This window comes from Lates calcarifer, linkage group LG1, assembly GCF_001640805.2.
Source record: "Lates calcarifer isolate ASB-BC8 linkage group LG1, TLL_Latcal_v3, whole genome shotgun sequence".
Taxonomy (NCBI): domain Eukaryota; kingdom Metazoa; phylum Chordata; class Actinopteri; family Centropomidae; genus Lates; species Lates calcarifer.
In genome coordinates this window covers 250,418-278,271 of record NC_066833.1, presented here as the reverse complement: position 1 = coordinate 278,271, position 27,854 = coordinate 250,418, and the positions used below count along the sequence as shown (strand labels likewise).

General features: G+C 41.9%; 2 protein-coding genes across 2 annotated transcripts; both read left to right on the top strand.

The window, feature by feature from the left end:
• Positions 1-1,903: 1,903 nt before the first annotated feature.
• LOC127142704 (uncharacterized) lies at positions 1,904-9,848 on the top strand. The gene is made up of 2 exons (XM_051072363.1): positions 1,904-2,041; positions 5,485-9,848. The coding sequence occupies exon 2, from the start codon at positions 5,535-5,537 to the stop codon at positions 9,846-9,848; it is 4,314 nt and encodes a 1,437-aa protein (XP_050928320.1). The 5' UTR covers positions 1,904-2,041; positions 5,485-5,534.
• LOC108895197 (uncharacterized) lies at positions 9,821-27,854 on the top strand. Its single transcript, XM_051072413.1, has 2 exons — positions 9,821-13,522; positions 26,909-27,854. Exon 1 carries the CDS (start codon positions 10,273-10,275, stop codon positions 13,513-13,515), a length of 3,243 nt encoding a protein of 1,080 aa, XP_050928370.1. The 5' UTR covers positions 9,821-10,272; the 3' UTR covers positions 13,516-13,522; positions 26,909-27,854.

Here is a 27,854-nt window from a genome sequence, read left to right as displayed (position 1 = left end):
AGAGTTTCATTATGTGTTGTCTTCACTGAAACTTTGTATTTAAGACCTCAGTGTTGGTGTCAGTGTGGCTGATGGCATTAAAGTTCCTGAGGGATCCATTCTTAGGCCTCTTCTGTTCAACATCTACTTTGTCCCTGCTCAGATTATGGAACATTATAACATTTCTTACCTTCATTATGCCAATGACACACAGCTCTACATAAGAGTTACACCAGTGCTTTACATTCGCTGAGTGAGTGCTGAGTGGATGTGAACTGAACTGATGAACACCTTTGGCTACAAAGAGGAGGGATTCAAATTCAGTGCTCACCTTGAATCCATGACACTAAAATCTACAGATCAGGCCAGAAATCTTGGTTTAGTCTTGGACTTTTGTGATATCAGTCAGGTAGGAAGCACAGAAAGAGAGCCTTGTGTGCACCCTCTGATGATAAATGCTGACCATTATGGATTCTCACAGATGCAGAGGGTATACCGTGTGAATCAGTCTAAAGAAACCAGTGCACTCTAACCACAGTTCCATATATATCAATATTCAACCTTTATGCTTAGAATGAGTCACTCAAACTCGTTCCTCCAGTTGTTTCTAAGTTGTCAGACTTTACAGCAGTGATAGTGGATGTTGTTATCACTGACTCACTGTCATGTCTACAGTCAAAGAGATATTGGGCTGTTTTACTGACATGATTTTGCAGCTGTGGATGTTGCAGGCGATGTTGTTGAGCGTAGATTATCCACTCTGCCACCCCCGCTAACACACACACACACACACACACACACACACACACACACACACACACACACACATACACTACACTTCCTTACTGAAAGTGAAAGGGTACGTTTGTGCTTCCTCATGCAGCAGTATCTGTGATTTTTAAAAAGTGGTGGCATTTCATGTAAATGCTAAGAGAAGGGGAACTTGCAAAGGAGAGGTCAGATGATTTAATGTAGCCAAATGAAACTTAGTTCTTATCTGATAAGCCTCTCATATAACTGGGCCATAAAATAAGTAATTATCATAAATGTATATGTAGTTAATTACTGACTTTGAGTCCAACCACATCATGTAGGAAAAGGTTCAAGGTTTTAAAAGGTTTTATGGTAGGACTCTGTGCAGATGCACCTTTGTGAACACAATGATTCAAAATTTTATGCAACACGGGACAAATATAAAATATTCCTCCATCCATTAGACTTAGACTTAGACAGACTTTATTGATCCCTTTGGGATAACTCCCTCGGGGAAATTACGTTTCCAGCAGCAAATACAGACAGAACACATCACACAGGGCAGTACAACAACAGTTTGCGAACGAAAGACAGGGCAGCATGCAGGACAGTTAGCAAACGACACAGAATATTATCTATATCTTTATCATTATCTATACCGCTTTTCCATTAAGGGTCACAGGGGGCTGAAGCCTATCCCAGCTGTCACTGGGCGAGAGGCGGGGTACACCCTGTACAGATTACCAGTCCATCGCAGGACCAACGCAGAGTCACCAGGTAACCTGCATGTGTTTGGACTGTGGGAGGAAGTAGGAGAACCTGGAGAGAACCCACATGCAAACTCCACACGGAGAAGCCCTAGGCAAACTGGGCAGCCCGGAACCTTCTTGCTGTGAGGTGACAGTGCTACCCACTAGACCACCTTGCCGCCCTAAATGTGAAATATGAAACTAGAATAAATTAAGTTGTTGGATATCAGAGGTCTAGATATTTAGATATTTATTGAGATAAAACTTAGTGGGGTATATGACAAAATATCTTTAACTAATGCAACATCTTGTTAAATTAATTGAGACTGACTGAATAAATGGTTTATAAATAAAATGGACTGAATTCCTGTTTTTTTTTTTTTCTTGTTTAAGCAAAACAAGAAGAAAAAGTTTTACTTGCACTTTTACTGTGCCAGTCCACATATTTGAGGAAGTGGGTTGGTGCTTGGGGCCATATTAAAAGAGGTCTTAAAAGAACTCTTCCAACTCCTCATTCTTCAGCTGCTGGATCAGCTCTTCAGACATGACCAGCACCTCAGGTAAGTCATGTTACTGTATATGCATCATTACTGTGGCACAGTGTGATGATTTCCACATGTTGGTGAATGCTAAAAAACAGAGGGGATGGTGTTTGACCCTGGGGAAGTGGGTAACCACAGGTCTGTGGTCACCCACAGTGAAACCATCTCACAGGTCAGCTCGTATAAATACCTTGGTGTTTTTGTTGATAGTTCTGGAGCAGACATGTTGACGATCTCTGTAGCAGACTACAGCAATGTCTGCACTTCCTAGCAGCGACTCAGAGTTCATGGTGTATATCAGGAGTTTATGGTCGTCTTTAATCAGGCAGTCTTTCAGAGCCTAGATAGATACAGCACTACAGCTCGGTTTGAAATCTTCTCCGTGTAACTAAAGTCAAAAATAGTCTGACTCACACAAACTGCATGGAAAAGGTTTAAAGCAGCATCCATCCCTGCAGTCGGTCTATGAGCAGGCTGTACGAAGGCAAGCCAACAAGACAATAACTGAGTATCAGCTGCTGCCATCAGGGAGAGGTTTCAAACACCATACTGTACTCTTTACCTCTGCCAAGGAGGTAATGTTTTTGCGAGCATTTGTTGTGCATTTCTACGATCTGGATGATTGTCTGGATCCAGGAATTTTTTAAAGAATTCTTCTTCCATGGTCAAGGAATCTAATAATGTAGATAAAATCAATTTAGTACTATTAATTTTGGGTGAACACTGTACACAACACAATAGAGGGGTTGATGTCAACTGTACGTTTAACTGTAAATTTCAAATACGTGGCTTTATTTAAATCTAGAGCTACTCTAACTTAAGTTTCAATTATTTGGAAACAGATTAGTAACACAACGTTATCATTGCAAGTAACACACCAAAATACAGGCTAATATCAGCAATGCACCTAACACAATAGAGATGCTTGAATTATTATTATTCATCAATATCAAATACAAAACAATGCATATGGGGGAAACAAGCTTCCAGGTCTGCGCTCTCTGAGTGCTTTCTAGTTTATTTCTGTTTCTGTCAATGTTTGAATTGGTGGCAGATATCAGAGATCAACAATCAGTCAGTAGCTTTCTTCTGTTTATTACACCTCAGTGTAAGTTTTTATCTGTCTTTAAATAAATTCATGAATAAATTCATGATGTGTTTATTTTGGGCGACAGAAGAGCAGGAACTATCAGGACAAACTCTGCCTGATAAACCTGGTAACAGGGTCTTCAAGATCAGGTTGTTTCAGCACCATCTCAGATTTCATTAAGTTTGTCTGGGTCATGTTTGGGTCCAAACACTATATGTTGAACAGTTGTTATCAGTTCGTTCTCAGTTTGACTGAATCATTAATAGTGTGTTCTGCAGCCTGTTCATTTTCTCCAAGAACCTACATTTGAAAAAAGTGTAAAACTCCTGAACCACAGTGACTGAAGGTGTCATATAACATCATTCATCATTTTCTTCTTCAGATACAGTCTGTTATTAATGTTGTGTCACTGACTGAGGTCTCCGTCACTGATGGACGTGAAGATATTAAGAATAAAACCAGGTCATTTTCAGAGGCCCATGAATGTCTACATGGCTATGGGAACATGACAATGTATGTGGCATCAGTGTCATGTGTTATTTAGCGCAGCCCACTTCCTCATATTTTAGAGTAAACAAAACCACATTAACCTACTAAAAATGAATTTTTAATGCCCTCAATCTCACTCTTGTTTAGGATTTTTTTTCAAATGTAGGTCCTTATAGAAAATCAACAGGCTCAGTACTTCATCATTTAATGGCTCAGTCAAACTGAGAACATGTTTGCCTTCCATCTTCAGCTGTCTGTCAACATGTGTGGTTTTTGGTTTTTGTTTTTTTTTTTGCAGTGAAGTTTTTGAAGTGTCTCTGTTGTTAATATCGATATTGGTATTTTTTCCACCATGTCAGTCTGTGTGTGTTTGTGTCATCATGGTACAATGTGATGCTGGAGACACCTACTGTGCTGAACTATCACAGAGGCCGTTCTTACTAATTTGACAGGTGATGCACAAGATGTTCTGCTCTGTGGTTCTCTGATGGAGGAACCAGCTCTCAGATCCTATCAGAGCAGGAGGGTCCCTCTCTATCTCTGAAGACTCATCTGTTCTGAGAGCTCTTCCTCTCCTAACACCTCTAACACCCCGACATGCTGACTGTCAACCTCTTTACTTTATCTTCTGCACTTTGTGTTACAGACTTAGCTCTTTCTTCAAGCTCTCCAACTGCAGTGAAGCTTAAATGTTGTCTGTCACCTGTAAATCACATTGGATGAAGGCGTCTGCCAAATCAGTAAATATACAGTGCATTCAGTTTCTGCTTTATGCTAAAAAGATTCCCTCAGTAATCAACACTTCATAGTGACAAAGTGAAAACAGAATTCAGCAAATTTATCAAATAGGAAAAACCTCAATATTGATGTAAGTATTCTGACCCTTCACTATGACACTTGAAGTTTAGCTCAGGTTCCTCTTGACAGGAGTCTACTTGTGGTAAATTCAATTGATTGGACACGATTTGGTGTGCACCTGTCTATAAAAGGTCGCACAGCTGATGATGCATGTCAGAGCAAAGACCAAATCATTAGTTCAGAATTTGTCTGCAGAGCTCAGAGACAGTCAAGTCAAATTTTATTTATATAGCTCCAATTCACAATAGAAGTTATCTCGAGGCAGGTCTAGATCATACTCTTTATCTTACTTAATTACTTAATTTACAGAGAGAAACCCAACAGATCCCACCATGAGCAAGCACTAGGCAACTGTGGCAAGGAACCTCCTTTAAGAGGCAGAAACCTTGAGCAGAACCGGACTCAAGGTGGGCGGCCATCTGCCTCGACCGGTTGGGTTTAGACAGAAAGAGAGGGGGGTGGGGGAATAGGGTAGGAGAAAGACAACATTGCAGATACACAGACTAAGTCAAAATGTAAATAGTAGTAATAATAATAATTATAGCTAAAGGAATAATAATGACAAGTGAAACATTAGTAGCACTAACACTACCACTAACACTAATAAATTTTTAAATGTTGCATCGTGGGTTGAGCTGGATCATGGGAGCAGCAGGAAACTCTCCAGCTCTGGAGGCAGAACCCTGCAGTGAGAGACAGTAGAAGAAAAAGAGAGAAACACAGCCTGGGCAGTAATGTGCTTGAGGGAAGAAACACAGTTAAAGTGATGCAGCGATATTAAGACGGTTTATAGTAATCTCATCAGCAGGACAACATGGACAACATTTAATAACTACTAAGCTTAACTGATGCATTGAGACTAAGGATTATGTTGAGGCACAGATTAGGCTGTAAACCGTGCAAACTATTCTGGATAAAAGAGACTACTAAAAGTAGCAGTTTTCATCACATCACGAAAACTGAAATTGTTGTTGCAAGTCATTAGATTTTATTCATCTTGTTGTGTATTTTTTTAATCTTTCAGGAAAACACAGGTCAAACATCACTGCTTAGCTACTGAAGAGTATAGTAAAAATGGGGAATCAAGTACCATCAGAAAGCAACATGGGCGACGAGCTCAGGTGCTATAAATGCGGTAGAGTCCTGAATCCATGCACAACCTTTGATAATTTATACCAAACTACTATTCACGGACGGACTGTACATGTTTTCAATGGAGGAGAATACTACAGACCAGTTGACGAGTGGTTGCATGAATGCAACGATTGTTTTTATAAGCCAATCAGAGATTACGAAGAAAACATGAGGAGGGAGGAAGAGAGAAGAAGAGAGGAGGAGAGAAGGAGACAGGAAGAAAGAAGGAGAGAGGAGGAGAGGAGAAGAGAAGAGGAGAGAAGGAGAGAAGAGGAGAGGAGAGAAGAGGAGAGAAAGATGAAAGAACAACAAAAAGCAAAAGAGGCTGAAGAGAAGAGGAGACAAGAAGAGCTGAATCAAAGACTCGAAGAATCAAAACAGCGAGCTCAAGAGCAGTTCGAGGATCAACTGAACAGCGACATTTCAGAGGAACACGAGTCCAGGAGACGAGTTTTAATCAGCCACCTGGATGAGTTTGAGGCAAACATTGATTCAGACAGTGATGGGCTTCTGGAAATCCTCTCATCAAAATGCAGCATCCCAGTTCAGAACCTCAGTCTCGGTGAGCTGACTGCTGATCAGCTGGGGAGCGTCCTGTCAGCCCTGGACCAGCTCCTGTTTGACGAGTGGATCAGTGATCCTCCAACCCTTAGCACTCTGCAGCACTCACAGGTGTTCATCACTGAGCTCTGTGTCCTGTCTCTGGAGATATCTGAGGGACTTTCCCTCCAAGGCATCTCCAATCATCTGCAGTCCCTGGTGGAGTCCATCAGCCAATCAGCAAGCAATGTTTCTGAGAGTTTCCTGCTGACTCAAGCCCTGTACCTGAACCTGACGCACTTCTTCACCGACCACGGCAGCTGTGATCCTGATGCAGTTCTCATAGCCAAACAGTGGGCTGAGGGGGACCTTTCCACTGAGGATCTCTTTCTCATAGACTTCCTCTGCACCCTCACAACATCCCTACAGAACGTGGTTGGAAGAGCCTCTGTGTTCATTTTGAAGATGGAAATCAAGTGTCTGAAGCTTCTCCTGTTCACACTCACTCATCTAAATAACAAGGAAATCCACTCAGAATCCACTGAAAGGCTCCTCAGACTTGTGAAAACAAACCAATGGACACCAACAGAGGCTCTGACTCTGCTCAAAGCACTGTCAGAGAAATATCCAGAGGATGCTCCAATAACTGAAGTGCTCACAATGGTACGAGTGTACGACATATCACCAGAGTGGACAGATGACTCTGGACACTCTCTCATCCAGGCTCTGGACGTCGTTGGTCCTGAGAGATTCCAACAAGACTTCAGAAAAACTCTCAGAGAGCAAGATGAGCGTGGTCTAGATTCAGCTCTAGCTGAAATAAAAATGTCCAGGAATTTGGACGATTCTGTCGTTGATATGATAAAGAACATTACCACTGGTGTCCTTCAATATTCAGAAAATGCTCCAAAAGATGAACCATTTACAAAAGATTCCTTTAAATGTTCAAACCTGAACACAGATGACATCCAGAACTCTCTGTCTCAGCTCTGCAGAGCAGTTTCTGACACAAAAGGCTGGTGGCCCACAGTGCAGCAGATGCTGAGGTGGTGTGTGCTGGTGCTGACTGAGAACAGCGAAGCACTAGAACTGGTTGGTGAGGGAGAGGACCCGTGTGTCAGAGCCATGTTTGCAGCCACACAAGTCTTCATGGGGAACAAACTGGACATTGTCCTCGGCTCTGACGTTCACTCACATGAACAAACTAAGGAGTGGTTTGACTTCTACAAGCACCTTGGAATTTCTGTCGACACAAACATGAACAAAACTAGCACATCACCAAGGGAAGTCTATGAAGCAGACATTGTGTATGGTACCATGGATGACTTCGTCTCTGATTACCTTCAATATGGCCTGGAGCTGATGGAAACAGGGAACCCTCTCCTCATCCGAGGATTCATCATTGAACAGAGAAGTCTCAGTGCTTCCCCTGACCTAGACCTTTCAAGGCTCAAGAAAAACAAGGCCTTGGTGTTTGCTGCAGAGATCCTGCAAAACCTTGTGGGTAATTTTCACACTGAGGATATGGAGCTGAGACACAGGTTTATCAAGGCTCTTTTTCAGGTGCTCCACATGAACCTAAACAAACGAGCAGATGCTGACAGTAAAATCATAACCATCTCAAAGAAATGTACTGGAAAAGAACTGCCTCCCAATGAGGTCTACATTCTGACCATTCTTGAGAATCTCCTTAAAGAGTTTACTGGAGAAACAGAATGTGAGAAGAACAGAGCATCTCTGGGGGGCAAACTGTGTTTGGAGAGTTTATTTGCCTGTGCATTGCGGTTGCAAGCCCCAAAAGAACAAATCAAAGAACTCTTCCAGATGGTGTCAAATCTTGTACGACAACAACTGTGGTCACCAGTAGAAGCTTTAAACCTCCTTGGTGTGTTGACTGACCACCATCACGATGAAGACTGTGTTTCCATCGTGAAGATTTTACATCTGATACAAACATATCAGGTGTCTTCTCAGTGGACAGATGAGGATAACCAGTCTCTCCTCGAGCTCTTGAACTCATCTGAAACTGACAATCTGATCCAGCATTTAGAAAAAAGCTTCACAGATGAGAAAGGAAAAAGCGTTGACTGTCTCTTTGATGAAATACGGCAGATGAAAAACATTGATGAACAAACACTGGAGAAATCATACTGTGTAGTAAAGACTGTGATAAATCTGATTGAATCTGGTGAAATTAAAAACCACAGAGACGTACAGCAAGCTAAGAATCGGAGTCGTAGCACAGACACAGTAGACCTTCAGGAGATCCTGGCAGTCTTATGCAATGCTGTACACGAGTGCAATGCTAAAGGGAAGTGGTGGCCCAGAGCCACTCAGATGATAAGCTGGTGCCTCTTGGCCTTGTCTGACACTGGAAAGCTCCTGGAGATGGGAACTGGAGAAGGGAAGTCTTGCGTCATTGCAATGTTTGCTGTGCTGCGTGCACTTAGGGGTGAAAACGTAGATGTGGTGTCCAGCTCCTCCGTGTTGTGTCAAAGAGATGCAGAAGAATGGACCGACTTCTACAAATACTTTGGCATCACAGTCGACACAAACACAAATAAAACTGAAGATAAAGACAGGAAACAATGTTACCAGAAGGACGTGGTCTACGGAACAATCGAAGCCTTCGCTGCAGATCACCTTCGCCAGATATTTGAGATGAAGGATGTGAGGACTGATCGCAAATATCAGTGCATCATCATCGATGAAGTGGACTCACTGCTGCTGGATCAGGGAGTACAGATGACTTACCTCTCCAGCCCCATGGTCTCCATGCAGCACCTGAATGTTATTCTGGCCATGATCTGGAGCCATGTCAGCCAGTATGGCTTCCTGTCAACAGGACACCGGACATTTGTCCAGGCCCCCCCTGCTTCATTCTTCAAGGCCATTTTTGATTCAATTTACACAGAGGAAATTAATGATCCCATGGACATTTTACGTATTGCTGAAGAATCAAAGATTGTACCAGAAGGATTTACAGAGGACATCTTCAACAGTAAAAAAGATGAACTCCTGAGGAAACTGAAAACTGTGAGTCAAGATGCAGTGGTAGATTTTTTCCAAGTAATGGAGCAATATGTCCCCTATGGGTTTAGTGCATACACTTTAGATGAAAATGGACTGCTCTGTCTTAGAAAGACCAGCACATACAACAACCAGGACATTCCAGACCTTGCATTTCTTGTTTTGGAGGACGGCTTGTGTTGTCCTCTCTATGATTCTGAAGAGAGCGTTGTCAAGACCATTGCAGAATTAATCTCAGAGAAGATTCAGTACACCCCGTGCACAAATAATAAAGACAAAACCAGCATCCCTGGATTCCTGAGAAAGCTGATAGAGAAGAAACTGTCAGTGTGGGTTCAGAATGCCTTTCTGGCAAAGAGACTGAGGCAAGGACGGGAGTATGTTGTGGAGAATGACAGTGTCTGTCCAGTGGACTTCAAATCCACTGGTATCATAGAACTGAGTAAGAAATGGGGTGATGGCCTGCAGCAGTTTGTTGAGATCAAACACCAAATCAAACTGAGCACCATTTCTACAGTGACAAACTACATCTCTAACATTTCCTTCTTTGAAAAATACCAAGGGAAGATATATGGAACAACTGGGACCCTTGGGAGTGAAACAGACATGCTGTTTTTGCAGGAACTATATCCAAATCTCTCAGCCTGCAGGAATGCCACCTTTCAACCGGAAGAAGTTATTTGAGGTCAAAGGGATTCTGAAAACTTCTGCTGAAGAGTGGAAATCTGAAATAAAACGTGTGGTCAAGGCTCAGATTTCCCCAAATTCCTACAGAGAGGGAAGAGCAGCCTTGGTGATCTGTGAAACTATCAACAAAGCCAAAGAGCTCTATGAGGAGCTGAAAAGCATTGTCCCAGGTCAAATTGTTCTCTACATCCGCAATGACAAAGACAGTTTGAGCAAAATAGATAAGATACTGAATCCTGGTGATGTCATTGTTGCCACAAATCTTGCTGGGCGTGGTACAGACATAAAAATCTCTGGCAAGGTGAACAAAAATGGAGGATTATTTGTGATCCTCTCCTTCCTTGCTGAGAACACAAGAGTGGAACGCCAGGCATTTGGCCGAACGGCTCGCAAAGGTAAACCTGGATCTGCACAGGTAATCATGACCACTGATCATCTGGAGGAGTCGGTGTCTTCTCTGGAGGAGGCAAAGGAAACAAGGGACAGACTTGCAGCAGAAAGGATAAAGGACACGATGAACGATATCACTGAGATGAAACTGAGGGAGGACCTGTTTTCACAGTACTGCAAGACCCTTCAGGAAATTTACAGAAACACAGATGGAGATGAGGAGAGAGCTGTTGTTGCTGTCATGAATGAGTTCTGGGGGATTTGGTTGCAAACTAAATCCGAAGAAATTGACCAGCTGAAAAGAAATGAACTACAGGAGAGCTTGAATGCTGATTTGTCTCAGGCAAAAAGTCAGTCTCAAAGTCAGACTTCACCGTGTTCTAGCATTTACCACTACATCAAGTTTGGGAATATCGCACTGGATAAAAAACAGTGGGATACCAGCATGAAGCTCTTTGAGAAAGCTATGGTACAAGATGAAAGTTGGGCAGCCATAGCCTTTTACAGTCATGCATACTGCACTATAAAGCAGAAGAAGGAGGATTACCTCACTAAGGCCAGAGATGATCTCAACAAAGCACAGGAGTCTCTGAAGTACCTCAGTGAGGAATGCATGGTCTGCCTCCAGTTTGTAAAAATGTCCTCTGCTGAATCAGCTAACAGCAACCCAACCAGCCTGGAGAAACAGCTAACAACCAGGTGCAAGATGTTAGGTTTCTTTGATAAAAACATTGATGAAGCAATTAAAAAGCTGGAGGAGATAAAAGACAAGGATGGGGGAGCAATAGCCAAAAAATCACCCACGTTCTCCCTGGTGTCAGGCGACGATGAAGAGCTCCAAGTGGAGGCCTACAATCTGTTCAGTCGAGGTCTGAAATATGTCTTTGCTGTGGAAGAGGAGCCTCGTTTCCCGTGGGGAGCTCTGGCAGTGTTCTTCTTAGGAATTCTGCAGATTATTGGAGGAGCACTGCTCACTGTATTCACATGTGGAACATTAGCCTCGGTTGGCATGGGGCTGATCACAGAGGGAATATCAGACTGTATTACCGGCATCGAGTCCATGGTGACTGGAGAATTCAGTTGGAAATCGTGGGCTATAGGAAAAGCCATTTCTATCGGTGTATCTCTCATTGGCTTTGGAGTTGGAAAGTTGATTGCAAAGGGCTTCAAAATGTCTAAACTGTTGATCAAGAGATTTGGCAAAGAACTGAAGTCACTGCCAAAGTTTCTCTCCAAACAGGCTAAAGATGGACTTTGTGCTGTTGCAAAGACTAACATGGTGAATGTAGTGAAGCACACTGCCAAAAAAGTGGTAGAGGAGGTCATTTCCTATGGATTTGGGAAGGCAGAGCAGGCATTACTGACACAAATATTAGATGGCATTAAGGACGAGGTGAAAAGGGGAGTAGTAAATGATGTGAAATCCAACATGGAGAAAGAGCCCATGGCTGAATTAGTAGACTCCATCATACTCTCACACGTTGAAGATAAACAACAACTGGCTGATCTCATGCAGAACGAGGAAAGAAAGAACAGGCTTCTGGATATTTTCAAAAATCTGAGCAACACAGCAATACAGCCATTCTACGCCGACCTCGGCTGGCAGAACAAGCTTAACTCATCCATCTCTGCTGTGATTAACAAAGCTAAATCAGAGGCCAAAGGAAAAGCAAATGTAATTCTGTCAACCATCCAAGCCATCCAAGTGGGTGCAATGGCAGGAGATGCCATCAGTACAATCCTCAGCCTCTCAAACAAGTTTTTCTCAAACCTTCAGGAACAAATGAACACATTTAAAAAGAAAATCCATGAGAAACCAGAGAAAGTGAAGCAAAATGATCTGAGTGCATCAGAAACCGAGATGCTGAAAAAATTCAAGCAGGAGTTAGCTGACAACATCAGTGCTTCATTAGCCGACGCTCTGGTAGAAGTGTTCCACCAAAAGTTCTCCGGTCACCTTGTTTCTTATGCCCAAAGTAAAGTAAATGGCTTCATAGGCAATTATGTAAGAAGTGGCTTAAAGAGTGGCAGAACAGAGGAAAAACTCAGAGCTGGACAAAACAACAGATACATTGCATACATGCCAGTAGAACTGAGTTCAAAACAGAAACTTGCAGGTAAACACTCACAGTCACAGTCACATGCTGAAAAGATCAAGAACCCTGCGACAGCAGGCACCATTCTCGATGCCAGAGTCCTGTCGGAAACCACTGGCACTAAGGTTGTCATCCTAACAGAGGACAAACATGGCAAGCTTACCAAGATGCAGGAGCTGAAGCCAGGCACTAAACGTGCCAGTCAAACTGTGACACTGATCTACAGACCAAAGAGTCCCCAGTACCCAGACGGCCATTACGACGTGCGCATCGATAATAAGACAGTGACTGTAACCAGCCAAGGTAAGAACTGTCTGTTTCACGCTTTAGCACGAGGCATGAAACCACAGGCCAGTGAAGAGGAGATCACTTTGGAAGCAGGACGCCTCCGATCTGCAGAGGCAGAGACTCTCAAGGAACATCCGAACCGATGGGAGCCTTTTGTCAGACGCAAAGAGTGGACAGACAAAATAAGAGGAGGAGACTGGTACATGGCAGAGGGAGCTGGACCAGGAAAGCCCGTAACAGAAAACAAAAGGGTGCTCAAAAGAGAGGTTGGAAAAGTAAAAAAGTACAAAGATTGGTTAAAGTATAGTAAAAACAAGCCCAAAATTGGACAGTTCATCAATGCTGATCACCAACCACCAGTGAATAGTATACTGCAAGCCAGATCATTGAACCAGAACAGCAAATTAGCTGGAGCCATGCTTGAGGTGGCAACAAACTCTGGTTCTCTGGATTCCAATCAGATTCGTGATGTGAAAAAATATCATGGGCGTGAACTTCCAACTGTTTATGTGCCAGCAGAAATACATCGTGAGTTTCCTAGTACAAAAACAAAAGCATTCAGGAAGTTACTCGCTGACAACATGAGTCAGGATGATGTTGTGGGCACCTTCAAACTGACCGTTCTAGGTGCAATGCCCAGATTCAAGTTAGACAGCACCAAGAACTTCAACGACTTCACAAACAGCCCAATGAGCAAAACCAGGCTTGATGTGTTTGAACAAAGTTTTGAACAACACTCCAAGGATATGTTACAAAACTGGTACAACCACCTTAACAGCAAGGGCGTCATGACCCAGGCCGATCTCAACACCCTCACTGCGTGGATCGACAACAAGGGCTACGAGGATCAAAATGACCCATACAGGAACAAAGTCTCCAGGCTCCTATGAAGCAAAGGTAACATGACATTTAATATAAAACAGCAGTGTTTGTAGTATGTGTAAGTATAAAGGGGTGGGTGGTAAATGAGGTAGAGCCACATGTTCATAGAGCAGATCTGCATCCTATATTCTGGCCAAGGTTTTCACCATCACCAGGGAAAAATCTCATTACCTCATGACTCTCTAGTGAGTTTTTCCTGAGTCTGTAGGAGGAGTTAGCTGTGGGTGGGGTTAATAATGTAGCTCAGTTCACTCAATGTACACATTAAAATAAGAGCTGAGTTACACTGAATTGTCTGCATTATGATTAGAAGTTGATCTGAGTGAAAAAGTTACCAATTTGTTTTCCTTTTGCAGTGAAATATTGACACCGGATGATCTGATTGGCTCAGAAGGACAAGGGGAACCACACAGATCTACCTGCCTGATGTTCATCTGGACACCTGTCTGGATATTTGTAATGAGGATGGCTTTTTTAAATTCAAAATAATTACATTTTAGATTGAGGAACCTCATCATAGAAAATGTATTAGTTGCATATTCAAAGTTTATTCTACTTTTACTACCTTTCATATTTTACTTTAATTATTTCAGACATCTATTAAGATATTCATGTCAACATACAGCTGGTTACTTAAGTCATGTACACGCTGCACATGAGATCACTTCTATTGTCTAGTACATTAGTTTTACTGTTAACAACTCAACCAAAGGCATCATCAACTGAAACAAAAACGTGTGGTTATTAAGACATGTTCCACTTGTTTTTCTTTTGTTTTTAATTGCTGTTTTTAAATTCTCTTTTTGTCTTTTTGTTCTGCTATACAAAGTTTATTATTTTATTATTATTACTCAGTGTTAATGAAACATAATCAATGAAATCAGTGACAAATTTATCAGATGTATGATTTTAAAGCCTCACATATTTTGTGGTTGTGCTGAACTGATTGTTCTTTTTTTCATTGTTTTAAATAAAATAGTGATGACATGGTAGAAGACAGAGAGGCTGTTATACTTGTATTTGTACTTTTTGTACTTCTATCCTCACAACTTTATGAGAGGTTGATGTAAGTTATCTGACATACGTTAAACACATTCAACATTTTGTCCTCACACTTGACAGATGTTTGTTCTTTCTGCAGTTTTATCTTTATAGCTTTAAGTGAAACTTAAAACCCTGTTCAACCAATTATCCAATGACAGTTGTCGACTGTAACAGTTTGTCTCATGTCTTTGTTCACTTTGATCATGACAGTAGTGTCAAAAACATCTGTTTGCACCATTAAATGCTTTAAACTGATGAAGAGCTTTGGTCCTGTTTGTCCTTTGAAAGACTATTATAGTTACATCTCTCTGACAGACATTCATTTGTGAGGACAGTAAAATGTTAATGATTGCCTCGTAGCCTAGTCCTCAGTCAGTGGAGTGAGCCAGAGAATAGCTGAATAGCTAACATTAGCCACCTCTCAAGTCAAGGTCACATGTTCTCAGTTCTACAAGTAGCAAGTAGTAATCTGAGCTCCAGATTTCTTCTCTGTCAGGAGTGGTCATGAAGAACAGACTGATTTAGTTTCTAGTTATCATCATCGTCACAGCTCATTTCTACATAAATGTAATCTGAATGTAATTGTGGAATGCACTAAAAATTACGTCTCAACTTTCTACTGAACAAATGTAAGAAAACGTCAAAGCACCCATGACGGGATTTGATATAATCCTTTATTTAATTAAATTATTATTTTAATGGAACAACTTTCTGAACTTGTGTATTCCTTTCACACATATTATTTCAACATTTCAATCCTGGTTGTTTTGTTTGGACAGGAAATCTTAACCTGCAGCAGTTTGTCACTGTACATATATATCAATATTCAACTTTGCTTAGAATGAGTCACAGCTGGTTGAACTTTACTCATGAACTCCCTCAAACTCATTCCTCCAGTTGTTTCTAAGTTGTCAGACTTTACAGCAGTGATAGTGGATGTTGTTATCACTGACTGACTGTGATGTCTACAGTCGAAGAGATATTGGGCTGTTTTACTGACATGGTTTTGCAGCTGTGGATGTTGCAGGCAACAGTGTTGAGAGTAGAGTGCTGGACCCCCACTACACTTCCTGATAGTAATACTGAAACTGAAAGTGTGTGTGTTGGGGGGATCTTTCTCTTTGTGCTTCCTCATGCAGCAGTATATGTGGTTTTAAGGAAGGTTTGAGGTGCACAGTCAAAGAAATATAGCAGCTGTGGAAACAAATTCCAGATAAACAGGAGCTGAACTATCACACTGAACACAGAACACATGACCTGACAGAGCTGAACAGACTCATACACAAAATAAAATGGGAACTAGCAAAGGAGAGGTCAGATGATTTAATGTAGCCAAATGAAACTTAGTTCTTATCTGATAAATCTCACATATAACTGGGCCATAAAATAAGTCATTATCATGAATGTATATGTAGTTAATTACTGGCTTTGAGTCCAATTACGTCATGTAGGAAAAGGTTCAAGGTTTTAAAAGGTTTTATTGTAAAAATTTTTATGAAAACACCTCAATATGACACTGTCAGCTCTGACTGAATAAATGGTTAATAATTAAATGGACTGTATTCCTGGTTCTTTCTGTTATCTATTAATAAACCTTGTTTAAGCAAAACAAAAAGATAAAGCTTTGCTTGCACTTTCATTGTGAGGCCAGGTCACATATTGAGGATGTGGGTTGGTGCTTGGGGCCATATTAAAAGAACTCTGAACTCTTCAACTCTTCACTCTTCAGCTGTTGAATCAGCTCTTCAGACATGACCAGCACCTCAGGTAAGTCATGTTACTGTATATGCATCATTATTTTACTATGGCATAGCTTTTCTTTTTAAAATGTATTTATTAGGTGCTTATTTTGGATGACAGCACAACAGGATGGTCATTCTGTATCTGATCAGATTGGGTTGTTTCAGCTCAATCTCAAATTTAGTTTATATAATATTTCAGTCCCAAAACTATGGATCATTTTAATTCCTGTCCTCTTTAAACTCTGTAGAATGAAAAACAAATGTGTTCTCAGTTTGACAGAACCATTAACAGTCTTTACTGCAGCATGTTCATTTTCTATTAGAAGCTAGATTTGGGGGAAAAAAGGTACAAAAAAGGTATAAAACTGTTCTGTTTGTTTGTTTTTTTAACTGCCATGTGATTTCAACCATAATTTTTTCTTCAGATCCAATCTGTTATTTATGTCAATATGTGAGTTCTCTGCCCCTGATGGATGTGAAGATATTAAGAATTAAATCAGGTCATTTTCAGAGTGTGGGAGCTGCAGGAACATGAAAAAGTAAGAAAAATAAATTTAAAAAGAAAAGAAAGGAAGAAAAAAATTTTGTATGGTCATTTAGTCGACTTCCTCATTATTTAGAGGAAGTTTCTCATAATTACTACTGAGATGTCTTTATATGTGAACATTACCATATTAAGCTATTGAAAAACACTTTAAATGTCACTCTCATTTAGACATTCTGCACTTTTTTCCAAATCAAGTTCCTTATAGAAAATCAAACTGAGTCAGACTGAGAAGATATTTGTCTACCATCCCAAGCTGTCTGTCAAAACATGTGGAAATTTCATTGTTTCATTGTTACCAGTGATATGGCTACCTTATTTTTTTTCATTGGCTGCTGTCCTCAGAATGGCAGAAAAAGTCTCTGTTAGTGTGGTATAATGGCTAAGGAGCTGGATATAAAACTGCAAGGTTGCTGGTTCAATTCCTAGGTTTGCTCAGCCCTGCTCAGGACAGGAACAATAAACCAGTTTTGTCACTTCTATCCTTATCTCAGGATACTGACAGGGCATTTCTCAAACAGGTCTAGAAGTCCTCTCACTGAACGCCTCCTTGACCCAGATCAATGTCTCTGTTCTGGGAACAGAAGCCTTGAAGGCAGCCAGAGCTGCAGCTCAGCCCTTTCTTCTTATCTTTCTGGACTTATCAGGCTTTGATACATATGGGCATCTCCAGCAAAGTGTTTCCTTGGTTTGAATCTTATCTCATTGGGCGTTCCTTCAGTGTGTTCCCCATGGGGGTACCCAGTACTGGTTCCTCTTCTCTTGCAATATACAGCATGCTCGTGGGTCAAGTTACTGGCTTGTATAGCTTCTTATATCACTGCTATGCAGACGACACCGAGCTATACCTGTTGTTCCCACCAGATGATCCCATGGTCGCTACATGGATCTCAGCTTGTCTTTCAGACACATGGATGAAGGAACGCCAACTTCAACTAAACCTCTCTAAGACTCTCTAATTCTGAGTCACCCCAGCCAACATAACATCAACACAAACCTCAACCAAGGGCATGAGAAACCTGATGTCATGTTTGATGACCAGCTCTCTTTCTCTGACCAGTCTCTGACTTAACACAATGAAGCCGTTTACTGATAAAGCTGCAAAAGAATAACTTTGATCAATAAAATAGCGTGCTTTACAAAATAGTCAGACAATTATTTCATATAGTTTAAAGCTGAGGAGAAATGTGGTTCTGGTCTGAATACATTGGAATGTGATATAATTTATGGCCAGAGATCTGGTGTGGAGAAAGATAAACAAGGAGAAGACCCTGGTTAGGTCTGTGGATCTGAGAGAGTCCAATCTGCACGGTTCTTTTTCAGGTTACTTTCTTGATAAAGTAACAGCTGAATGTTTAATGCAGAGACAAAGTTTGCTGCACAGGATGAAGATTGTGTTGAGTGTTTATTCGTAAGTTCCACATGGACTGCTATTTTTTTGTTCTATGAAATCTGTGATAGCCTGATCATAGGTGCCAGGCTGACATCAGGCTGATGCCAGATGTGGCCAAATATAAATAGTGCACTGCTATTCAATCCTTGAGCACTTGCTTCAGTAAATATCCAGCCTTATAATGTAAACTGTGTGAGAGTCTGCTAAAAGTAGCATGTTTCATCATATCATTAATATTTTTTAATCAAAAAAACAGGAATGGAATTGATGCGCAGGCATTAAATGTATTCATTTTTGTGTTTTTTAATCTTTCAGGAAAACACAGGTCAAACATCACTGCTTAGCTACTGAAGAATAAAGTGAAAATGGGGAATGCACCATCAGAAAGTAACATGGGCGACCATCTGAGGTGCATTAAATGCTATAAAGTCCTGAATCCATGCACATCCTTTGACAATTACCAACAAACTAATATTAAAAGGCAGGAGGTATATGTTTTCAATGGAGGAGAATACTACAGACCAGTTGGCGAACACGGGTCATACAAGTGTAGACGATTGTTTTATGAATGAAATAAGAGAGGAAGAGTGGAGAAGAGAGGAGGAAAGAAGGAGAGAGGAGGAGAGGAGAGAAGAGGAGAGGAGAGAAGAGGAGAGAAGGAGAGAAGAGGAGAGGAGAGAAGAGGAGAGAAAGATGAAAGAACAACAAAAAGCAAAAGAGGCTGAAGAGAAGAGGAGACAAGAAGAGCTGAATCAAAGACTGGAAGAATCAAAACAACGAGCTCAAGAGCAGTTCGAGGATCAACTGAACAGCGACATTTCAGAGGAACACGAGTCCAGGAGACGAGTTTTAATCAGCCACCTGGATGAGTTTGAGGCAAACATTGATTCAGACAGTGATGGGCTTCTGGAAATCCTCTCATCAAAATGCAGCATCCCAGTTCAGAACCTCAGTCTCGGTGAGCTGACTGCTGATCAGCTGGGGAGCGTCCTGTCAGCCCTGGACCAGCTCCTGTTTGACGAGTGGATCAGTGATCCTCCAACCCTTAGCACTCTGCAGCACTCACAGGTGTTCATCACTGAGCTCTGTGTCCTGTCTCTGGAGATATCTGAGGGACTTTCCCTCCAAGGCATCTCCAATCATCTGCAGTCCCTGGTGGAGTCCATCAGCCAATCAGCAAGCAATGTTTCTGAGAGTTTCCTGCTGACTCAAGCCCTGTACCTGAACCTGACGCACTTCTTCACCGACCACGGCAGCTGTGATCCTGATGCAGTTCTCATAGCCAAACAGTGGGCTGAGGGGGACCTTTCCACTGAGGATCTCTTTCTCATAGACTTCCTCGGCACCCTCACAACATCCCTACAGAACGTGGTTGGAAGAGCCTCTGTGTTCATTTTGAAGATGGAAATCAAGTGTCTGAAGCTTCTCCTGTTCACACTCACTCATCTAAATAACAAGGAAATCCACTCAGAATCCACTGAAAGGCTCCTCAGACTTGTGAAAACAAACCAATGGACACCAACAGAGGCTCTGACTCTGCTCAAAGCACTGTCAGAGAAATATCCAGAGGATGCTCCAATAACTGAAGTGCTCACAATGGTACGAGTGTACGACATATCACCAGAGTGGACAGATGACTCTGGACACTCTCTCATCCAGGCTCTGGACGTCGTTGGTCCTGAGAGATTCCAACAAGACTTCAGAAAAACTCTCAGAGAGCAAGATGAGCGTGGTCTAGATTCAGCTCTAGCTGAAATAAAAATGTCCAGGAATTTGGACGATTCTGTCGTTGATATGATAAAGAACATTACCACTGGTGTCCTTCAATATTCAGAAAATGCTCCAAAAGATGAACCATTTACAAAAGATTCCTTTAAATGTTCAAACCTGAACACAGATGACATCCAGAACTCTCTGTCTCAGCTCTGCAGAGCAGTTTCTGACACAAAAGGCTGGTGGCCCACAGTGCAGCAGATGCTGAGGTGGTGTGTGCTGGTGCTGACTGAGAAGAGCGAAGCACTAGAACTGGTTGGTGAGGGAGAGGACCCGTGTGTCAGAGCCATGTTTGCAGCCACACAAGTCTTCATGGGGAACAAACTGGACATTGTCCTCGGCTCTGACGTTCACTCACATGAACAAACTAAGGAGTGGTTTGACTTCTACAAGCACCTTGGAATTTCTGTCAACACAAACATGAACAAAACTAGCACATCACCAAGGGAAGTCTATGAAGCAGACATTGTGTATGGTACCATGGATGACTTCGTCTCTGATTACCTTCAATATGGCCTGGAGCTGATGGAAACAGGGAACCCTCTCCTCATCCGAGGATTCATCATTGAACAGAGAAGTCTCAGTGCTTCCCCTGACCTAGACCTTTCAAGGCTCAAGAAAAACAAGGCCTTGGTGTTTGCTGCAGAGATCCTGCAAAACCTTGTGGGTAATTTTCACACTGAGGATATGGAGCTGAGACACAGGTTTATCAAGGCTCTTTTTCAGGTGCTCCACATGAACCTAAACAAACAAGCAGATGCTGACAGTAAAATCATAACCATCTCAAAGAAATGTACTGGAAAAGAACTGCCTCCCAATGAGGTCTACATTCTGACCATTCTTGAGAATCTCCTTAAAGAGTTTACTGGAGAAACAGAATGTGAGAAGAACAGAGCATCTCTGGGAGGCAAACTGTGTTTGGAGAGTTTATTTGCCTGTGCATTGCGGTTGCAAGCCCCAAAAGAACAAATCAAAGAACTCTTCCAGATGGTGTCAAATCTTGTACGACAACAACTGTGGTCACCAGTAGAAGCTTTAAACCTCCTTGGTGCGTTGACTGACCACCATCACGATGAAGACTGTGTTTCCATCATGAAGATTTTACATCTGATACAAACATATCAGGTGTCTTCTCAGTGGACAGATGAGGATAACCAGTCTCTCCTCGAGCTCTTGAACTCATCTGAAACTGACAATCTGATCCAGCATTTAGAAAAAAGCTTCACAGATGAGAAAGGAAAAAGCGTTGACTGTCTCTTTGATGAAATACGGCAGATGAAAAACATTGATGAACAAACACTGGAGAAATCATACTGTGTAGTAAAGACTGTGATAAATCTGATTGAATCTGGTGAAATTAAAAACCACAGAGACGTACAGCAAGCTAAGCATCGGAGTCGTAGCACAGACACAGTAGACCTTCAGGAGATCCTGGCAGTCTTATGCAATGCTGTACACGAGTGCAATGCTAAAGGGAAGTGGTGGCCCAGAGCCACTCAGATGATAAGCTGGTGCCTCTTGGCCTTGTCTGACACTGGAAAGCTCCTGGAGATGGGAACTGGAGAAGGGAAGTCTTGCGTCATTGCAATGTTTGCTGTGCTGCGTGCACTTAGGGGTGAAAACGTAGATGTGGTGTCCAGCTCCTCCGTGTTGTGTCAAAGAGATGCAGAAGAATGGGCCGACTTCTACAAATACTTTGGCTTCACAGTTGACACAAACACAGATAAAACTGAAAGATGAAGACAGGAAACAATGCTACCAGAAGGACGTGGTCTACGGAACAATCGAAGCCTTCGCTGCAGATCACCTTCGCCAGATATTTGAGATGAAGGATGTGAGGACTGATCGCAAATATCAGTGCATCATCATCGATGAAGTGGACTCACTGCTGCTGGATCAGGGAGTACAGATGACTTACCTCTCCAGCCCCATGGTCTCCATGCAGCACCTGAATGTTATTCTGGCCTATGATCTGGAGCCATGTCAGCCAGTATGGCTTCCTGTCAACAGGACACCGGACATTTGTCCAGGCCCCCCCTGCTTCATTCTTCAAGGCCATTTTTGATTCAATTTACACAGAGGAAATTAATGATCCCATGGACATTTTACGTATTGCTGAAGAATCAAAGATTGTACCAGAAGGATTTACAGAGGACATCTTCAACAGTAAAAAAGATGAACTCCTGAGGAAACTGAAAACTGTGAGTCAAGATGCAGTGGTAGATTTTTTCCAAGTAATGGAGCAATATGTCCCCTATGGGTTTAGTGCATACACTTTAGATGAAAATGGACTGCTCTGTCTTAGAAAGACCAGCACATACAACAACCAGGACATTCCAGACCTTGCATTTCTTGTTTTGGAGGACGGCTTGTGTTGTCCTCTCTATGATTCTGAAGAGAGCGTTGTCAAGACCATTGCAGAATTAATCTCAGAGAAGATTCAGTACACCCCGTGCACAAATAATAAAGACAAAATCAGCATCCCTGGATTCCTGAGAAAGCTGATAGAGAAGAAACTGTCAGTGTGGGTTCAGAATGCCTTTCTGGCAAAGAGACTGAGGCAAGGACGGGAGTATGTTGTGGAGAATGACAGTGTCTGTCCAGTGGACTTCAAATCCACTGGTATCATAGAACTGAGTAAGAAATGGGGTGATGGCCTGCAGCAGTTTGTTGAGATCAAACACCAAATCAAACTGAGCACCATTTCTACAGTGACAAACTACATCTCTAACATTTCCTTCTTTGAAAAATACCAAGGGAAGATATATGGAACAACTGGGACCCTTGGGAGTGAAACAGACATGCTGTTTTTGCAGGAACTATATCCAAATCTCTCAGCCTGCAGGATGCCACCTTTCAACCGGAAGAAGTTATTTGAGGTCAAAGGGATTCTGAAAACTTCTGCTGAAGAGTGGAAATCTGAAATAAAACGTGTGGTCAAGGCTCAGATTTCCCCAAATTCCTACAGAGAGGGAAGAGCAGCCTTGGTGATCTGTGAAACTATCAACAAAGCCAAAGAGCTCTATGAGGAGCTGAAAAGCATTGTCCCAGGTCAAATTGTTCTCTACATCCGCAATGACAAAGACAGTTTGAGCAAAATAGATAAGATACTGAATCCTGGTGATGTCATTGTTGCCACAAATCTTGCTGGGCGTGGTACAGACATAAAAATCTCTGGCAAGGTGAACGAAAATGGAGGATTATTTGTGATCCTCTCCTTCCTTGCTGAGAACACAAGAGTGGAACGCCAGGCATTTGGCCGAACGGCTCGCAAAGGTAAACCTGGATCTGCGCAGGTAATCATGACCACTGATCATCTGGAGGAGTCCTTCAGGACAGTGTCTTCTCTGGAGGAAGCAAAGGAAACAAGGGACAGACTTGCAGCAGAAAGGATAAAGGACACGATGAATGATATCACTGAGATGAAACTGAGGGAGGACCTGTTTTCACAGTACTGCAAGACCCTTCAGGAAATTTACAGAAACACAGATGGAGATGAGGAGAGAGCTGTTGTTGCTGTCATGAATGAGTTCTGGGGGATTTGGTTGCAAACTAAATCCTGAAGAAATTGACCAGCTGAAAAGAAATGAACTACAGGAGAGCTTGAATGCTGATTTGTCTCAGGCAAAAAGTCAGTCTCAAAGTCAGACTTCACCGTGTTCTAGCATTTACCACTACATCAAGTTTGGGAATATCGCACTGGATAAAAAACAGTGGGATACCAGCATGAAAGCTCTTTGAGAAAGCTATGGTACAAGATGAAAGTTGGGCAGCCATAGCCTTTTACAGTCATGCATACTGCACTATAAAGCAGAAGGAGGAGGATTACCTCACTAAGGCCAGAGATGATCTCAACAAAGCACAGGAGTCTCTGAAGTACCTCAGTGAGGAATGCATGGTCTGCCTCCAGTTTGTAAAAATGTCCTCTGCTGAATCAGCTAACAGCAACCCAACCAACCTGGAGAAACAGCTAACAACCAGGTGCAAGATGTTAGGTTTCTTTGATAGAAACATTGATGAAGCAATTAAAAAGCTGGAGGAGATAAAAGACAAGAATGGAGGAGCAATAGCCAAAAAATCACCCACGTTCTCCCTGGTGTCAGGCGACGATGAAGAGCTCCAAGTGGAGGCCTACAATCTGTTCAGTCAAGGTCTGAAATATGTCTTTGCTGTGGAAGAGGAGCCTCGTTTCCCGTGGGGAGCTCTGGCAGTGTTCTTCTTAGGAATTCTGCAGATTATTGGAGGAGCACTGATCACTGTATTCACATGTGGAACATTAGCCTTCGGTTGGCATGGGGCTGATCACAGAGGGAATATCAGACTGTATTACCGGCATCGAGTCCATGGTGACTGGAGAATTCAGTTGGAAATCGTGGGCTATAGGAAAAGCCATTTCTATCGGTGTATCTCTCATTGGCTTTGGAGTTGGAAAGTTGATTGCAAAGGGCTTCAAAATGTCTAAACTGTTGATCAAGAGATTTGGCAAAGAACTGAAGTCACTGCCAAAGTTTCTCTCCAAACAAGCTAAAGATGGATTTAGTGCTGTTGCAAAGACTAACATGGTGAATGTAGTGAAGCACACTGCCAAAAAAGTGGTAGAGGAGGTCATTTCCTATGGATTTGGGAAGGCAGAGCAGGCATTACTGACAAATATTAGATGGCATTAAGGACGAGGTGAAAAGGGGAGTAGTAAATGATGTGAAATCCAACATGGAGAAAGAGCCCATGGCTGAATTAGTAGACTCCATCATACTCTCACACGTTGAAGATAAACAACAACTGGCTGATCTCCATGCAGAACGAGGAAAGAAAGAACAGGCTTCTGGATATTTTCAAAAATCTGAGCAACACAGCAATACAGCCATTCTACGCCGACCTCGGCTGGCAGAACAAGCTTAACTCATCCATCTCTGCTGTGATTAACAAAGCTAAATCAGAGGCCAAAGGAAAAGCAAATGTAATTCTGGTCACCCATCCAAGCCATCCAAGTGGGTGCAATGGCAGGAGATGCCATCAGTACAATCCTCAGCCTCTCAAACAAGTTTTTCTCAAACCTTCAGGAACAAATGAACACATTTAAAAAGAAAATCCATGAGAAACCAGAGAAAGTGAAGCAAAATGATCTGAGTGCATCAGAAACCGAGATGCTGAAAAAATTCAAGCAGGAGTTAGCTGACAACATCAGTGCTTCATTAGCCGACGCTCTGGTAGAAGTGTTCCACCAAAAGTTCTCCGGTCACCTTGTTTCTTATGCCCAAAGTAAAGTAAATGGCTTCATAGGCAATTATGTAAGAAGTGGCTTAAAGAGTGGCAGAACAGAGGAAAAACTCAGAGCTGGACAAAACAACAGATACATTGCATACATGCCAGTAGAACTGAGTTCAAAACAGAAACTTGCAGGTAAACACTCACAGTCACAGTCACATGCTGAAAAGATCAAGAACCCTGCGACAGCAGGCACCATTCTCGATGCCAGAGTCCTGTCGGAAACCACTGGCACTAAGGTTGTCATCCTAACAGAGGACAAACATGGCAAGCTTACCAAGATGCAGGAGCTGAAGCCAGGCACTAAACGTGCCAGTCAAACTGTGACACTGATCTACAGACCAAAGAGTCCCCAGTACCCAGACGGCCATTACGACGTGCGCATCGATAATAAGACAGTGACTGTAACCAGCCAAGGTAAGAACTGTCTGTTTCACGCTTTAGCACGAGGCATGAAACCACAGGCCAGTGAAGAGGAGATCACTTTGGAAGCAGGACGCCTCCGATCTGCAGAGGCAGAGACTCTCAAGGAACATCCGGACCGATGGGAGCCTTTTGTCAGACGCAAAGAGTGGACAGACAAAATAAGAGGAGGAGACTGGTACATGGCAGAGGGAGCTGGACCAGGAAAGCCCGTAACAGAAAACAAAAGGGTGCTCAAAAGAGAGGTTGGAAAAGTAAAAAAGTACAAAGATTGGTTAAAGTATAGTAAAAACAAGCCCAAAATTGGACAGTTCATCAATGCTGATCACCAACCACCAGTGAATAGTATACTGCAAGCCAGATCATTGAACCAGAACAGCAAATTAGCTGGAGCCATGCTTGAGGTGGCAACAAACTCTGGTTCTCTGGATTCCAATCAGATTCGTGATGTGAAAAAATATCATGGGCGTGAACTTCCAACTGTTTATGTGCCAGCAGAAATACATCATGAGTTTCCTAGTACAAAAACAAAAGCATTCAGGAAGTTACTCGCTGACAACATGAGTCAGGATGATGTTGTGGGCACCTTCAAACTGACCGTTCTAGGTGCAATGCCCAGATTCAAGTTAGACAGCACCAAGAACTTCAACGACTTCACAAACAGCCCAATGAGCAAAACCAGGCTTGATGTGTTTGAACAAAGTTTTGAACAACACTCCAAGGATATGTTACAAAACTGGTACAACCACCTTAACAGCAAGGGCGTCATGACCCAGGCCGATCTCAACACCCTCACTGCGTGGATCGACAACAAGGGCTACGAGGATCAAAATGACCCATACAGGAACAAAGTCTCCAGGCTCCTATGAAGCAAAGGTAACATGACATTTAATATAAAACAGCAGTGTTTGTAGTATGTGTAAGTATAAAGGGGTGGGTGGTAAATGAGGTAGAGCCACATGTTCATAGAGCAGATCTGCATCCTATATTCTGGCCAAGGTTTTCACCATCACCAGGGAAAAATCTCATTACCTCATGACTCTCTAGTGAGTTTTTCCTGAGTCTGTAGGAGGAGTTAGCTGTGGGTGGGGTTAATAATGTAGCTCAGTTCACTCAATGTACACATTAAAATAAGAGCTGAGTTACACTGAATTGTCTGCATTATGATTAGAAGTTGATCTGAGTGAAAAAGTTACCAATTTGTTTTCCTTTTGCAGTGAAATATTGACACCGGATGATCTGATTGGCTCAGAAGGACAAGGGGAACCACACAGATCTACCTGCCTGATGTTCATCTGGACACCTGTCTGGATATTTGTAATGAGGATGGCTTTTTTAAAATTCAAAATAATTACATTTTAGATTGAGGAACCTCATCATAGAAAATGTATTAGTTGCATATTCAAAGTTTATTCTATTTTACTACCTTTCATATTTTACTTTAATTATTTCAGACATCTATTAAGATATTCATGTCAACATACAGCTGGTTACTTAAGTCATGTACACGCTGCACATGAGATCACTTCTATTGTCTAGTACATTAGTTTTACTGTTAACAACTCAACCAAAGGCATCATCAACTGAAACAAAAACGTGTGGTTATTAAGACATGTTCCACTTGTTTTTCTTTTGTTTTTAATTGCTGTTTTTAAATCCTCTTTTTGTCTTTTTGTTCTGCTATACAAAGTTTATTATTTTATTATTATTACTCAGTGTTAATGAAACATAATCAATGAAATCAGTGACAAATTTATCAGATGTATGATTTTAAAGCCTCACATAATTTGTGGTTGTGCTGAACTGATTGTTCTTTTTTTCATTGTTTTAAATAAAATAGTGATGACATGGTAGAAGACAGAGAGGCTGTTATACTTGTATTTGTACTTTTTGTACTTCTATCCTCACAACTTTATGAGAGGTTGATGTAAGTTATCTGACATACGTTAAACACTTAATTCAACATTTTGTCCTCACACTTGACAGATGTTTGTTCTTTCTGCAGTTTTATCTTTATAGCTTTAAGTGAAACTTAAAACCCTGTTCAACCAATTATCCAATGACAGTTGTCGACTGTAACAGTTTGTCTCATGTCTTTGTTCACTTTGATCATGACAGTAGTGTCAAAAACATCTGTTTGCACCATTAAATGCTTTAAACTGA